Raw genomic sequence first — 13,511 nt, forward strand, 5'->3', positions numbered from 1 at the left:
CTACATCCTGTGGCAAGGAGTTCCACAAACTAATTAGACGCTGAGTAAAGAAATATTTTCTTTTGTCTGTCCTAACTCTCCCAACACTCAACTTTCGTGGATGTCCCCTGGTTCTGGTGTTATGTGAGAGGGAAAAGAGCATCTTGCTTGGGGGATGTTTCAAAAATATGACCCTCCACCTGCAGTCTGCCGTGGACTAGGCTGGAATACTCCCATCACAGCCTACCATCTTACTCTATGTAATGCGTGGATCAGGCCTTAATCTCTTTCCTATACTAGACTGTGCTTCAAATCGGCTTCTCTTTAAAGTCAGCGCAGGACACCAGCTGCAGAAGTGCAGCTTCTGCTGGGTAGCAGACTTCATTGCACTCACAAAACCCATTCCTCTCCACCCAACTGAAACTACGACAACCCACATAACCTCCCTTTCCTGTTGTGTCCTAAGGGTAGACATCACAGAAACATGTTCCAATGTTCCTTTACACCAGCAAAGTCAGCAGATTCCCTGGCATGTGTGCAGGGCAAATATTCTTCCACCTGAGCACCCACCTTCAGGACAACCCCCCCCCCCCCATTTAAGTCCAATGACCTTTTCCTACTGAGCAAAGAAGCTGAACATGTAGTGTTGCCAAGGCAATTAAAGATATTGGGTGTACAGGGGTCTGTGCCCTCCCCCCACTCCTTGTGCAAGCCCATACTGGCAGGATTCAAGGAACAAAGCATTTCCCAAAGCGCCAAAGCTTTGGAGCTCTTTAAACTTAGTGATGTAAAAGTTGCTTTCAGCAGCTCCCGCATGGCTTGGAAAACATTTAAAACATCTAAAAGCCCTAACCATGATCATGTAGTTGGCCTTTTTGTCACAAAATGGTCCCCATGAGTCCACTGACAAATGTACAACTAACTCTCCAATACATTTCTCACTCCCTATGCTTTTCTTCCAATTAAAGTGGATGCCACTGAAACCCTGGGAGTGGGAGGGATTTGCTCCCACAGGAGGATAGAGAAACTTCTGATTCTGATATATCTTTGCTCCAATAGGCAAGGCTAATTCTGCTGATGGGCTTTAACCCTCAGACTGACACACTTCTTCAGATATGGTACAGATTCTGTGGGGAACAGCCATAGAAAAAGAAACCACACAAGTGGTTGGGGTCATCTGATGATGCTCCCAGCTATCATAGTTAAGAAGTCTCTGAGTACCCAGGAGAACATATGATACTGCCTTCCACCTAACCAGGTCATCTAGCCCAGTATTGCCTACACACACTGGAAGCAGTTCTCCAGGGTTTCAGACAGAAAAGGGTTTTTGAGAAAGAGGGGTCTTACCACTGAGATACTACCAGGGATTAAACACCAGATTTTCTGCATGAAATGCACTCATGCAGCCTTCTAGTTATGACTTCTCAAGGAACATCTGGGTAGAGCTCAACTTTTTCTTTTAATACTAGAGGCATACTTTGCTCCAAAAGGAAAACTTTTCAAGGTGGTATAACTGGTTTAAGGTAAAATTTAGTTGCCTTCAGAGAAGCCCATCCTATGTTTCAGGATCACTAACTAATCTGCATAGAAAAATTTAAATCAGAGTCATCTGTGTAGGGATGCAACAAGCTGAGAGTAGGGAACTGTGCTAGGTCTGGGAAAGCACATGCAAATCTCCGCTCCCACTTGATGCACTGAGCCAGTAAAATGACCTGGATTTAAAATGACCAGGCAAGGATTTAAGGCCAGAGCCCTACTTATACAAAGCCTAAAAGGGTCACCTCCTTGGAAGATGGGCAACACAAAGTCCTTTGTAATTGTGCACCCATGTGCTAAAAGCATTACAAATACACACCCGAAAGGAAAGCTAGGTTTAAAGGTTCAAAGAGTTCTGAAAATGGTTAAGAGTTCTCCCCGCATGAAGTGCAAATGAGGACATGTGCAGCCACTGGAGCTCAACACAAATGAGTAAGAAGGAATAGTTGCCAATAATTGTACTTTGCTCAAATCCTCTGGCCCAGGAGCAGCCACACACAGAATCCCAAGAGCAGGGTTTTACTGAGAAGGGGAAACCCACAGCTGGCAGGTTCCACCAGAGCAAGGGAGGAACAGTGAGCCCTGAGTAGCCTTGCAACCCACCCCACTACAAAACCTCATGCTGGCAAGGGGGCAGAATCCAGAACTACCCAGTCCTATGTTACCAGTGGTGAAGGCCCTTCTCCTTTAATGTACTGTGCACAGCTGCTTGAAGCCCAAGCACAAAGGGTCTGCTTCTTGAAGTATGCCTGGCCTGAATGTATCTCTGGTGTTAAGGGAAGGTAAAAAATTATAAATCCAGCTTTTTCACCCCATAATATGACAAAATCCTTCCCCTTAAGAAGCTGCATTCAGTGCTGCGAGCTGTTCAGAACCTCTGAGGATCCTCAGGCAGGAGGAACCAACTTGTGTGACCACAGCCCAGAATGCAGCACATGACAAACCTGAACAAAGGCTCACCAACTGGCCCTGACAGAACCTGAATTCTGAGTCATGGCAATCAGCCAGCGCGCAACCCCCCCCCCCCCCCGCTGCGGTCTGCCTCTTTGGCTAGCAGAGAAAACCTTGACTAGGGTTGAGTAGAAACACTATTTATTCCCTCTTTGCTGTTATAGGGAGACAGAGGGGGGCAGCAGGAAAGAGGTGGGGTGGCGATGGACTACTTGGCATTCAAGCCACCACAACTGCCAGAGAGACTCTCACAGCACTTCACAGCTTGCTCACAAAAGCTGTGGTTGCCCAGGGTTCAGCTTTGCAGCCTGGGGTTCTCTTTTTCTTTTTTAAGTAATACAACCAATGAATAAATATTGTCACGAAGAGTGCCAGAGAAAGTGAGCTGATGGTGGAGGCGACGTTCCCCTCCAACCAAGGTCCTCTGGCGTGGCAGAGGGGCTCATCAAGCAAAGCCCTTTATATATGCAATACGGACACTGAGCATAGAGTAGCAACAGACAGACTGCTCTGGCCTGGCTGCCTCTCCTATAACCTCTTCTCCTTGAAACTTCAACTTCTGCACAGTTGGAAGGCCAGGCAGCGACCAGAACTCAGGCCGAGTTAAAGAAAACATCTGCTCTTCAGGACAGGCTGGTCTGCCAAAACCAGCTGTGGGAGCGAAGCACCACTCAATGAACAAAAGATGTGGTCAGTCTGAACGCCGCCCTGCCAGGCAGCAAAGACATCCTCCACTGCCAGTGTATACATGGCCTCCAGTTTCCACGCCACCCCAAGGGCACTGCCTAGCGTCCCTGGTGCGCCTTTGCATTCAATGTAAAAAGAACAAAAAATACAGAGCAGTGTGGCTAAGGAAGAAGAGCTGGTTTCTGTTGGCTCTCTCCCTCCTGCGGGAGACGAGGGCGGGAGGACTACCGATCCATCTCGTCAAGCAGCGGTGTGGCGTCTCCAGCAACAGACATGGGTGTGCTCTCAATCATGGGGCTTGGTGAAGGGCGAGGTGTCAGCCGCTGTTTCTGCTTTGCCCGGCGCTCAGCCTCCTTCTCCTGGAGCCACTGCTCGGCCATCTTGCCCCAGTCGATGGCTGTGTGGGAGCTGCTGGATCTGGGCAAACACATACAGGCAGGTTAATGCCAGTAACACAAACCATTCAGCAGGACTGCGCTATTCAGCAAGGCTACCTCCAAAAGGAGCACTGTCTTAAAACGCCCCGATCTCATGAAGCGTTGTGTAGAGCAGGGTATGCTGGGACCTGCTGGTGTCAGAAGTGGTTCTTGGCCATCAACGACAGCCACAGAGCCTTCCTAGCTATAAAAAGTGCTTGCCTCAAGGAAGCCTTTAAATACTATCCAGAATCTGGAAATGACTTCTTCCCTGGCTAGGCCCTTCAACAGACATCAGCATGGTTCTCAAAAGAGCTATGCCCAGGGCTTGCATCTGAGCCAGGGTTCTCTAGGGCTTGGCCACTAAGCCCACATTCAGTGCCAAGCCTCAGGTCTAGAAGAAGGTAAAGAAGGCTGTGATTTCCAATGGTGTAGGAACGCTACTCTATACATGCTGCTCCAAATAACATTCTACTCAGAAGGTTACCAAGTAGAATGTTATTTGGAGCATGTATAGAGTAGCATTCCTGCACCACTGGAAGTCACAGCCAGCCTTCTCCATGTATTTGGATCAAGAGAAAAGGTCTCCACTGGCAGAAGGTAAAGATGTGACACTTTTGTGGTACACACATTTGCTGTGGCATCAATTTTCATGGACCAGATAATCAGATGCAGGCCAAAGGGTAAAATTTCTAAACAGGTTACATTTCCCGACACCTTATTTTTTTGGGGGGGGGGGGGCTTCCCCTTCACTCTTGGTACTGGAAGCTCATCCTTCTTAAGTGTTGACTTTTGATTCAGACAGGCCAGCAAAGCCAGTAACTAGGGCTGCTCCTCAGTGGGGAACTCTTGTCATTAGTTGCGGATGCTGCAAAGGCTATGCAGATGGCTAAAAATATTAGTTTTGAATTCAGCCAGCATATTTGGAGTTTTATATCATGGAGGCACTATTTTGGAAGGGCACCACCACAAAGAGGCACTCCCAACATCACACAGGAGGAAGTTCCTCTTCCAAGTTGGTGCCTGCCACAAATAGTTTGTCCAAGTTCTTAAAAACTATCAAGTTTTAAAACTTCACTGGCATACTAAGTTAGAAGCACCTTTTAAATAAATATATACAGGCATGCACCGCTTAACAACCGTTCGCTTAATGACAGACCGCATATATGGTCAAAGTACAATAAAGATGCTCTTAATGAGACAATCACAACTCCCATAGCCTGCAGCAGAGCATCTGTTTACACAACAAAGAGGCTCTTAATACAAAGAAGAGGCAATCTACCTCCAGTAGCTGGGCAGCCAGCTAGTGTCTGGCAGGGACTGTATGTTTACACAACAAAGGCAATAGATAGAACTGAATGTTCACTTAATGATCTAATCCAGGGGTGCCCAAACCCCGGCCCTGGGGCCACTTGCGGCCCTCAAGGCCTCTCAATGCGGCCTTCAGGGAGCCCCCAGTCTCCAATGAGCCTCTGGCCCTTCAGAGATTTGTTGGAGCCCGCACTGGCACAATGCAACTGCTCTCAGCATGAAGGCGACTGTTTGACCTCTCATGTGAGCTGTGGGATGAGGGCTTCCTCCACTGCTTGCTGTTTCACGACTGTGATGCATTAGCAGCAGCAAAGGAAAGGACAGCCTTGCTTTGTGCAAGGCCTTGAGCTATTGCAAGACCTTCATTCATTCATATAAGTTCATCTTTAATATATTCATTTATGTAAACTTACGTAAATTTATTCAAATTTTAAATGTAAATTATTTTTTTTCCCTGGCCGCCGACACAGTGTCAGAGAGATGATGTGGCCCTCCTGCCAAAAACTTTGGACACCCTGGGGATCAGAGTGTGTATCCCCTAAGTGGCACACATCTGTATACTGGATTAATAGCCCCCTAACTGTGATAGGCCCCCCCAACTCTGGCTGGAGGAAAGAACCGCCCTTTCCTAGAACAACTCTATACTCATTTTCCCTTCAATGAAAGGCCTTGCACTCACTTTGGTTGCTGCCTTTGTCCAGAACTGGAAGAAGGCTGGGACTGTGGCTGGGACTGGGTGGATTGGGGTGTGGTGCTGGCCTGAAGCTGATGATACTGGGGTGTCGTGATTGGTTGGCTGGGCGTCGTGTAGGAGTAGCTTGGAGTCAACAGAGGGGTGGCCACTGGTTGCTGAGCTGGAGTTGTGAAGACCTGATGAAATGAAAGAGAGGATCACAGACAACTGCAAATCCAAGTCGAACATGCAGCCAGAACTCACTATGTGTGTCAGTCACAATTCCATAGAAATAGAAAACTCCACAAGCAGTAGCGGAGCAGGACCGAGCAGAAGAGAGATTGCAACCCATTACCAGGCCATCTAGTGCCAGTTGGTTTCTGAAATTCTAGCAACGAATGCTGGACTAGATGGGCTGATCCAGTTGGAAATGCACTCTTACTGCTCTTAAAGTAAGAGCTTATTACTCAAGATTGGAAAGGTGGACTAGCTGTGGGGTTCCTTTCTGGTCAACAGACAGCAAAGGGTTAACCCCTGTTCCAGTAGGAAGCAAGGCTGGGGGGGGCATCTTTAAAACTCTTCTGGAGAGGAAAACCCTCCCAGTCACAAGATTTGGCTTCAGGGTGACGACAACTGCTAGGAAAAAGACAAAAAAAAATACCTCTACTGCTAGGTTATTTCTGGTGAGTAAGATAGGTTTACAGCCCAAGTCTTACTGAACACAACTAGTTTACTTCTGAGTAAGGCAACACCATTTTCAAACATCTCTAGTAGTAATGGAGAACTTGAGAAGATAGAAGGAATTCCACCAGCACTCTGAGGAGAAGAGCACAAATGTGTAGCAAGCGCTTTGCAACAAGAGGAAGCAAGTAGATCCAGAGAGCAGGTCTGCCTACTGCACCCAAGGGAACTGCTAAGCCCAATGTCCTTTTCTTGGTCAGCAGGAAGTCGACGGAGACTTGAAAGTAGTGCTAAGACTGCAGGGTGGGTACAAAGACAACTGAACAGGACCTCCTGGTGAACCCTCCTGCCAAGGCACACTCAGCAGTTCTGTAGTATCAGACAGGTGGATGAATTCATGCAGGGGGCCAGCCAGCAACTGCCATCATGGGAGTGAGACAGTGCAAAGAACTGTCCAAAAGTAGCAGCTCCACAGACAAAATGAGCCTCAATCCCAAAGGGCCAGACAGGCTGCATGTAGCCAGATCACCTCATTTCTTGACTGCACTTCATGTAACCCTAAATACACAACTCCCATTGAATCTATGCCATCTTTTTCCTCTGTCAGAGTGGGAATAAGTTGGAACAGAACACAGGCAAGACTCTCCTGTACCCTACCCAAAAATTGAACTGAATCAGGTCAAATGATAACCCACCATCATGGAAAAGACAACGTTCTTTTTGCACAAGCAATGCCCCTTTTGCACCTGCTCCTCCTACGCAGAGGATAGCCAGCTCTGGATAGTATCCTGTCAGAAAGGAACAAGGTCCTGGGGATACGGCGAGTCACTCCCAATGCTACATGGCACTCTGCAGATGGAGCTGCATGTGTGAGGAGGCTGGCCGGAATGGATGATGGGGCTCCTTCCTTACACTTTGGGCTTGTCCAGTGATTAGCCGGCTCAGACGTCAAGTCCAGCTTGTCAGCTCAGCAAATTCTTCTGTTGCTAAGCCCTCTCGCTGGCAGCTTAGTTGTGTTCTCTACGCCCCCGAACACATTCCTGGGGGGGGGGCACACAATTGACCAGCCTCCTGCTGGTTCTCCTTTCATCTACTTTGCAAAGTTGCTGACTTGCAAACAGTCTTCAAGGACAAATGGAACAAGGAGTTTGAACTAACAGACAATGGTTGCAACAACACAATGGAGATGGCGGGATTCCCCTCCAGAGGATGCTGCAATGCTGACAGGAGTAAGGGGCTTGAAAAACAAGACTTGGATGGCTGGCCACGCAATCTTAGCCACAATTGCTGAACCTCCATGTTGAGGGGCACTTTACCCTTGGTTATCAAAGGCTGGCAAGAAATACCTACTCTCTTGTTAATGGTGTTCCAAGACAGTCTTGTATCCAGACACAGATCTGGCCAAGCCTGGTTCAGTCTCAGATAGTCATGTTTTCTCAGACCATTTCTTGGCCCCCTCTCTGCAGGCAAGGAGTCAAGCCATGAAGTGGGAACTATGGAATCAGAACTGCCAACTACTTGACCCCCATGTTTGAGCCTAGAGTGCAATTTCCCAGTGGCCTGCAGGTGCAAGGATGAGGCACAGCCTGTCAAGCTGGGGACTCCACACACACACACACACACACACACACACACCTCTCCAAGAGATCCACACAACATAATAGGAGACCTCCCCTTTCCACCCACTTACATGATAAGCACTGCTCCCACCGCCACTGCCCCCATAGCCGTACTGGCTGGAGGCCCACTGCGCAGGTGTGGCATTGGCATTCTGCCCCTGGCCGGTCACTGCAGCAATGGCACTGAACATCTGAGAGGTCATGTTCTGTGGCAGGGCATTCACTGCTCGGGTTAGATCTGTAAAGCAAAAGCAGGGTTGGGGGGAGAGAAGAGAGATGTAAGGCACATCTGTAAGGTGACTGCCTGCTCTGAGAGGGGAGAAAGGGAGCTTGGGACTCACCTGCCAGATTGATATTCGCAGGGGTAGCATTGATAGAGGCTGGAGTCCTGGTCCTGCTACTACTGCTGGGGGTGATCCCTGGTGAAGGGAGAGAAGAGCAGAACACATCAGAGCAAAGTCAGTTCTGAAACACACACACAGGTCGGAAAAAAAACAAATATATTAAACACCTAAAAAAACATTAGGAGCCTTACAACCCTACCCTCAGATTTACAAGCTAGGAAGAGACACCAGACATAAGAAAAAGGCTGAGAAATGGTGGTGGTCAAATCATTACCACATAAGGGAAGGCTGGAACAAACAGAAGCAAATCCAAGCAAGCACTGCACCATCTCCCTCTCTGCGCATGATTCAGGGTGCTTAAAACACAACTGGAGCTGACACCAGCTCCTGCTGACAGCCACCTTCTACCAGTGGAAAAATCAAGATATGCCTCCACCATTGCTGCTGGGCTGGCCCATCTGCATCTGCAAACATAACTGACACAGGGCCCAAGATGGGGAGGAGCTGACTTGCGCTAAAACCACTACAGTGGGCACCTGGTATCCATGGGGATCCATTCGCAGATCCCCCACAGATACTGATTTCTGTGGATAATGGGGTCTGCAGAAGGCCCTCAAACAACCCCCTGGACACGACCAGAAGCAGCTTCCAGTTACATCCAAGAGGTTATCTGAGGAATGCAGATGCTGGAACTGCCTTTCCAAAGCCTCCGAGAGGTGTTCTGAAGACCTTCTGATGTGGGATCAGAACCACGGTGAGTCAAATTATATGATCATACACCCCCCCCCCAATCATCAAGGAATTGGGTGTTACCTGGCACAGGGTCCTGATAGTGATCTTTGAACCACCGGAACAACCTATTGACTGTGGGGAAGATGTGGTTACGATACCGAAACCCATCAGGCGTCACCGTCACATACTCAATCCTGTGGGGAGAGAACATTGTGTCTGACATGACTCGTACCCATTACCATTCAGACTTCTAGAAGAAGAGGTGCAAACACAAAACCAAACACACACAGGTATAGCATCTGAATGCCCATGATGACCGCCCTCCTTGATTGGCTATTCAAATTAATGTGGCAGAAACACTAGCAATGCAAGACAGAGAAAGAACTCTGAAAAGCGTCTTTGCAAGACTAACTGGTGACAGTTAATGGTCCTGAATTAGATGCCAATGGGAAACTCATGCATGTGCGCAAGTACCAACAAAAAGGTACACACTGCCATGTCACATCTTTGGCCAGATGCACCGTGTTCCTGAAGCTGGACTGCAGATTCTGCATATCAGCTTTACACAGTCCGCCTCTTCCATCAACTCTTTAAAAATTCATCCTTGCCTCTGACCATTTTCTCCCCTCCCTCCAGGCTCAGCTTCACGGCAGGCAACTTTTACTTCTGACCACAGTTTGTAAGGGGCCAGAGTAGCACAGAAGTCCTGGGGCAGGAGGAGACTCAACTGCCAATGGCAACAGCAACTGTGTGTCAAATTCTGCACTGACCAGTCCACAACAGGTACACCCACCTTGGCTTGCCTCGTGGCTGGTATCCCAGCAGGAACTTGCCAGGAAATTCTTTGCAGGCACAGATGAAATATGGGATGAAGTTGGGCTTTTCTTTCTTGGTTTTGATCAGAAGCTCTTCCAGTTTCTAGGAGATGGAGAAACATGTGAGATTTCTGCCAGATGCCCACTTTGCACTGTGAGTGGAACTGCACACATGAACCCCTCCCCTGCACTGCAATCTATGGCAGACTGGCTGCTCTATCAAGAGCAAGTGCACTCAGTCTGTTAGACTTGCGGTAAAAGTAAGCAAAAAGTAAGAGTAGGTCTTATACTCACATAGCCTTTCACCCAGCTGACACTTTCCTTTGTTGCCTGCCCCTTGGCCCTGCTTAGCAGTCCCTTCACCACACTCACCTTCTTGTCTCCAGCATTGCAATCCTGGTAGTACTTATGGCTGAGCAAATCTCTAGCAAAAGATGCCATTGGCTGGACATAGCGGGCAACTATTTCATCCAGGTCCTCAAACTCCTTCGAAGGAAAATGGGAAGAGGTAACAGATCAGGTCAAGGAAGATTTCCCCACACCCCCTTCCCCACCTCACTTTCAACACTCATACTGACTTCCGTGTTGATCCAGAGCGTGGCACCCAGGCTGAAGGCATTCTCCTTGCCCTCCTCACGCACATCCACATGCTGGTAGATGTTGTCAGATACTTTCCAGGTGACTGTCAGATGGTTCTCCCCTTTGCTGCTGGGGCGGATGATGACATCACCTTGGTCCATGGTCTCCATCATCTTCTCAGCCTGCTTGAAGTTGATGTTGTGGAAGGATGGGTGGGCAATCACACGCTTGATGTATGCTGTGGGAATATACAAGCAGGGCATTAACATGCACAGACCCTTTTAACTGCAGTTTCATATGCACCCTCTCTGTGGAGGCCAGACCTCCACTGGAATGGCCTTGGCAGGAACTCACTTGTGCGCTGTTGTTTCCTCTTAAACTCTTCATCCTGCTTATGGTCGGCTGCCTCTGCATTAATATCGTAGTACGTGTCCTTGGGAAGTTTCCACTCATTGCTTTTGTCCATCAAATCTGATGTACGACAGGTCAGGTCAGCACTGAACTTCTCAATGTCTATCTTCATGATCCTGCAGTGAACAGTCATCCCCACCTGGGCAGGGGTAAAAGAGAGGAGTCAGTGGGAACAAGAATGTCGGGTAAATACAAATGGCCATTTGCTATATGTTGACAACCACAATGTGTGTGTCATTCTTTGGCAAGCTCTGCGCTTGTATTGTCCTGCCAAGTTGGGAGGATGCTACTGCTCCCAGAAAACCTGGAACAAATGAGGCTTTTTTTTTTTTTAAATTATCACCATTTGGCAGGACGATATAGACAATTGGCTTACTAGATGGTGACAAGCACACTGTGGGTTAAGTTACCACTGATGTTATTCACCACTGTTGATAAAGACTGGACAAGAACGACTCAGTCCCTGGACTGTCAAACATGGAGAACAGCATGCCTCCACATAGGCCTACCTTGACTCTTTCCTCTGGTCGCTTAACCACCTTGTCACTTAGGAATTTGGTTGGAATAAAGCCAGTAACACCATTGTCCAGCCGCGTCTTGACCCCAATGGCCTGGCCAGGACAGGAACCGCTGTCAAAGTGGTTCCAGACCTGAAATGAACAGGCAAATCATAGTAAGAACAGCAAGTTGCAAAACAGGGACTCTGGTTAACCAAGATGGAAAGGATTCTTGGCTGCCTTGTACTTGTCTTTAGCGGCCTGACCCAGTAAACGGGGGGGAGGGAGGGAGGCAACACTGGTTTGTGATGCGTTCCCAAGGTTTAAGAACTGCTGGGAAACAAACTCTCCACTAGCAAGTTTCAAGGCTACAAGAGAATGCAACTGTGTGTGCAGCATGCTAGATGTCCACAATGCAACAGAGCTGTCAACCCATCACGCCAAACATCAGTCACAACTTTCTCGAGCTTGAGGATAAGGGAGGGAAGGAGGAAGAAGTCCGTCAGGCTTCACATAAAGTGGAGGTCACCCATGTGCACTGCAAACACTCAGAGGCAGCATTTGGCACAAACAAATTCGTTACCTCGCTGAGCTCGGGGAAGTTGTCCTGCTGACAGAAGGGACATTGCCACAAGCCTGTCTCATCATTCCTGATTGCTTGGTCATAGCTTTCCCCTTGCGGCCGCCGGTGGGCTATTCCCGTCACATTGCAGATTATCAGTTTACCTGCAGGCAGGTGGGATCAGGAGGATACATTTTATGGAAAGAACCACCTCTTGGATGCAAGAGCTTTGCAAGCCTCTGCTCCGTTGCCCACATTTTCATCAATACAGAAGCACCCAGGGCCACATATTCTCCTCCGCTGGCAATAAGCATGAGAACTGCAAGGACCCTCCTGTCACATCCCTTTTCCCTCCATTGGGCTTCTCACCAAGATGAGGCCTACCTATATAGAACGTCTCAGGCGTTTCTTTGGTCAGCATGTTAAAGACCTCCTCGGAGTTGGGGGAGCGGTACTGGCTCCTCAGGTCCTTGTAGCGGCAGCTCAGCTCAGCTCGGATGTCATACAGGGTAATGTGCTTATCGCCATAACCCTGTGAGTGAGAAAGCAGCAGTAGTGAAACGGAGGCTGCTGGCTAAGACTGGCAACATTCTCCTGAGCCTTCACAGTCATTTCTGCTGACCTGTCTCTCTAGCTCTTCAGCAAAGGCATCAAGATCCAGGTCTTTCAGGCGCTCTGGATTTTCCAGGATCTCCTCCAGGGCACCAGCGGGGTTGGCGTCTTCTGCCGACTCATCATACTCCAAGGCATCAACGGCCATTTTCCTAGCCCATTCATAAGTCTCTGGGTGGACCCTGGACCCATCCAGGACTTCAATGTAAGAATCCGTGCTAAAATCATTAAAGAGCAGGAATCAAATGAAAACAAAGGACTTGGAAAGCCAGCCAAGACAGCTGCCTGCGGCTACTAGAATATTTTATTTGTTGCAGCTCAGCCACCTAAGTTGCAATACTATTGTGCGACTCTACTACTCCTTGGCCCTTCTACAAAGGAGCAGAGAGCAAATACCGTCTGGTTCTCAAACACGAATCAGAAGGAGGGCTTCACAAGCCTCCTTAGCTAGGACATAAAAGTTGAACATGTCTAAGCACCAGCCTTTCAAAATCTGGCAACAACTAACCTGTCACCCAGCGATGCAGTGTCTATCTTGATGAACCCGGCACAATTGATGAAAACCTTGGGCCCCATATGGCACATGGTGACAAGCTGGGTCCGGTTCTCCAGCCGTGTATTGTTCTGTTTCAGGATCTGCATGAAGAGGAGAGGAACATGTGGATACATGCCTAGTTGAGGTTACTGTGTGTACTGTACTGAGTGTACTGAGGTGCACTGCCAAAGCTGTGCAGAGGCAAGGCACATACCTTGCTAACGGGAAAGAAGCACTTTTGAAAGTCATGGAACCTATACATTTAGCAGGGGGGAAACAACTATGTCTGTTTTGTCCAGCAAAGTGTTTGTTTAATTATACAGGTGCAGCTTATTTATCCATGGATTGTTTATCTGCAGATTTGTCTCATCACGAATCGGGGAGGGGGGGAACTGAAAGTCACACACACCTTTGCCTCCTTTGCCCTGAGCTGGCATCTCCATCCTTTTCCAGGCAGCCCAAAACACTGCAAAAAGGCTCTGCCTGGCACAGGCAGGGAAACAGCCCTGGAGCCATGGAAGATGCTCCCCTTGCTAAGGAACAGTAAGACTCCTGGAGCACCTGAGCCAGC

At 48.5% G+C, this 13,511-nt stretch overlaps 1 protein-coding gene across 3 annotated transcripts in view; it reads right to left on the minus strand.

The window, feature by feature from the left end:
- Nucleotides 1-2,590: 2,590 nt before the first annotated feature.
- The window catches only part of SUPT6H (SPT6 homolog, histone chaperone and transcription elongation factor), a 38,132-nt gene continuing 27,211 nt past the window's right edge, over nucleotides 2,591-13,511 (minus strand). For all 3 annotated transcript variants that reach the window (XM_066635690.1, XM_066635691.1, XM_066635689.1), the window contains exons 24-37: nucleotides 12,914-13,041; nucleotides 12,416-12,623; nucleotides 12,178-12,325; nucleotides 11,815-11,957; nucleotides 11,244-11,384; nucleotides 10,678-10,873; nucleotides 10,323-10,561; nucleotides 10,117-10,230; nucleotides 9,723-9,847; nucleotides 9,011-9,123; nucleotides 8,195-8,272; nucleotides 7,925-8,091; nucleotides 5,560-5,750; nucleotides 2,591-3,570 (exon numbers count right to left, since the gene is read on the minus strand). In XM_066635690.1, coding sequence (XP_066491787.1) covers nucleotides 3,378-3,570; nucleotides 5,560-5,750; nucleotides 7,925-8,091; nucleotides 8,195-8,272; nucleotides 9,011-9,123; nucleotides 9,723-9,847; nucleotides 10,117-10,230; nucleotides 10,323-10,561; nucleotides 10,678-10,873; nucleotides 11,244-11,384; nucleotides 11,815-11,957; nucleotides 12,178-12,325; nucleotides 12,416-12,623; nucleotides 12,914-13,041 — 2,184 coding nt within the window. In that variant the 3' untranslated portion in view covers nucleotides 2,591-3,377. The remainder of the gene's footprint in view (nucleotides 3,571-5,559; nucleotides 5,751-7,924; nucleotides 8,092-8,194; nucleotides 8,273-9,010; nucleotides 9,124-9,722; nucleotides 9,848-10,116; nucleotides 10,231-10,322; nucleotides 10,562-10,677; nucleotides 10,874-11,243; nucleotides 11,385-11,814; nucleotides 11,958-12,177; nucleotides 12,326-12,415; nucleotides 12,624-12,913; nucleotides 13,042-13,511) is intronic.

This window comes from Tiliqua scincoides, chromosome 8 (assembly GCF_035046505.1).
Source record: "Tiliqua scincoides isolate rTilSci1 chromosome 8, rTilSci1.hap2, whole genome shotgun sequence".
Classification (NCBI taxonomy): Eukaryota; Metazoa; Chordata; class Lepidosauria; order Squamata; family Scincidae; genus Tiliqua; species Tiliqua scincoides.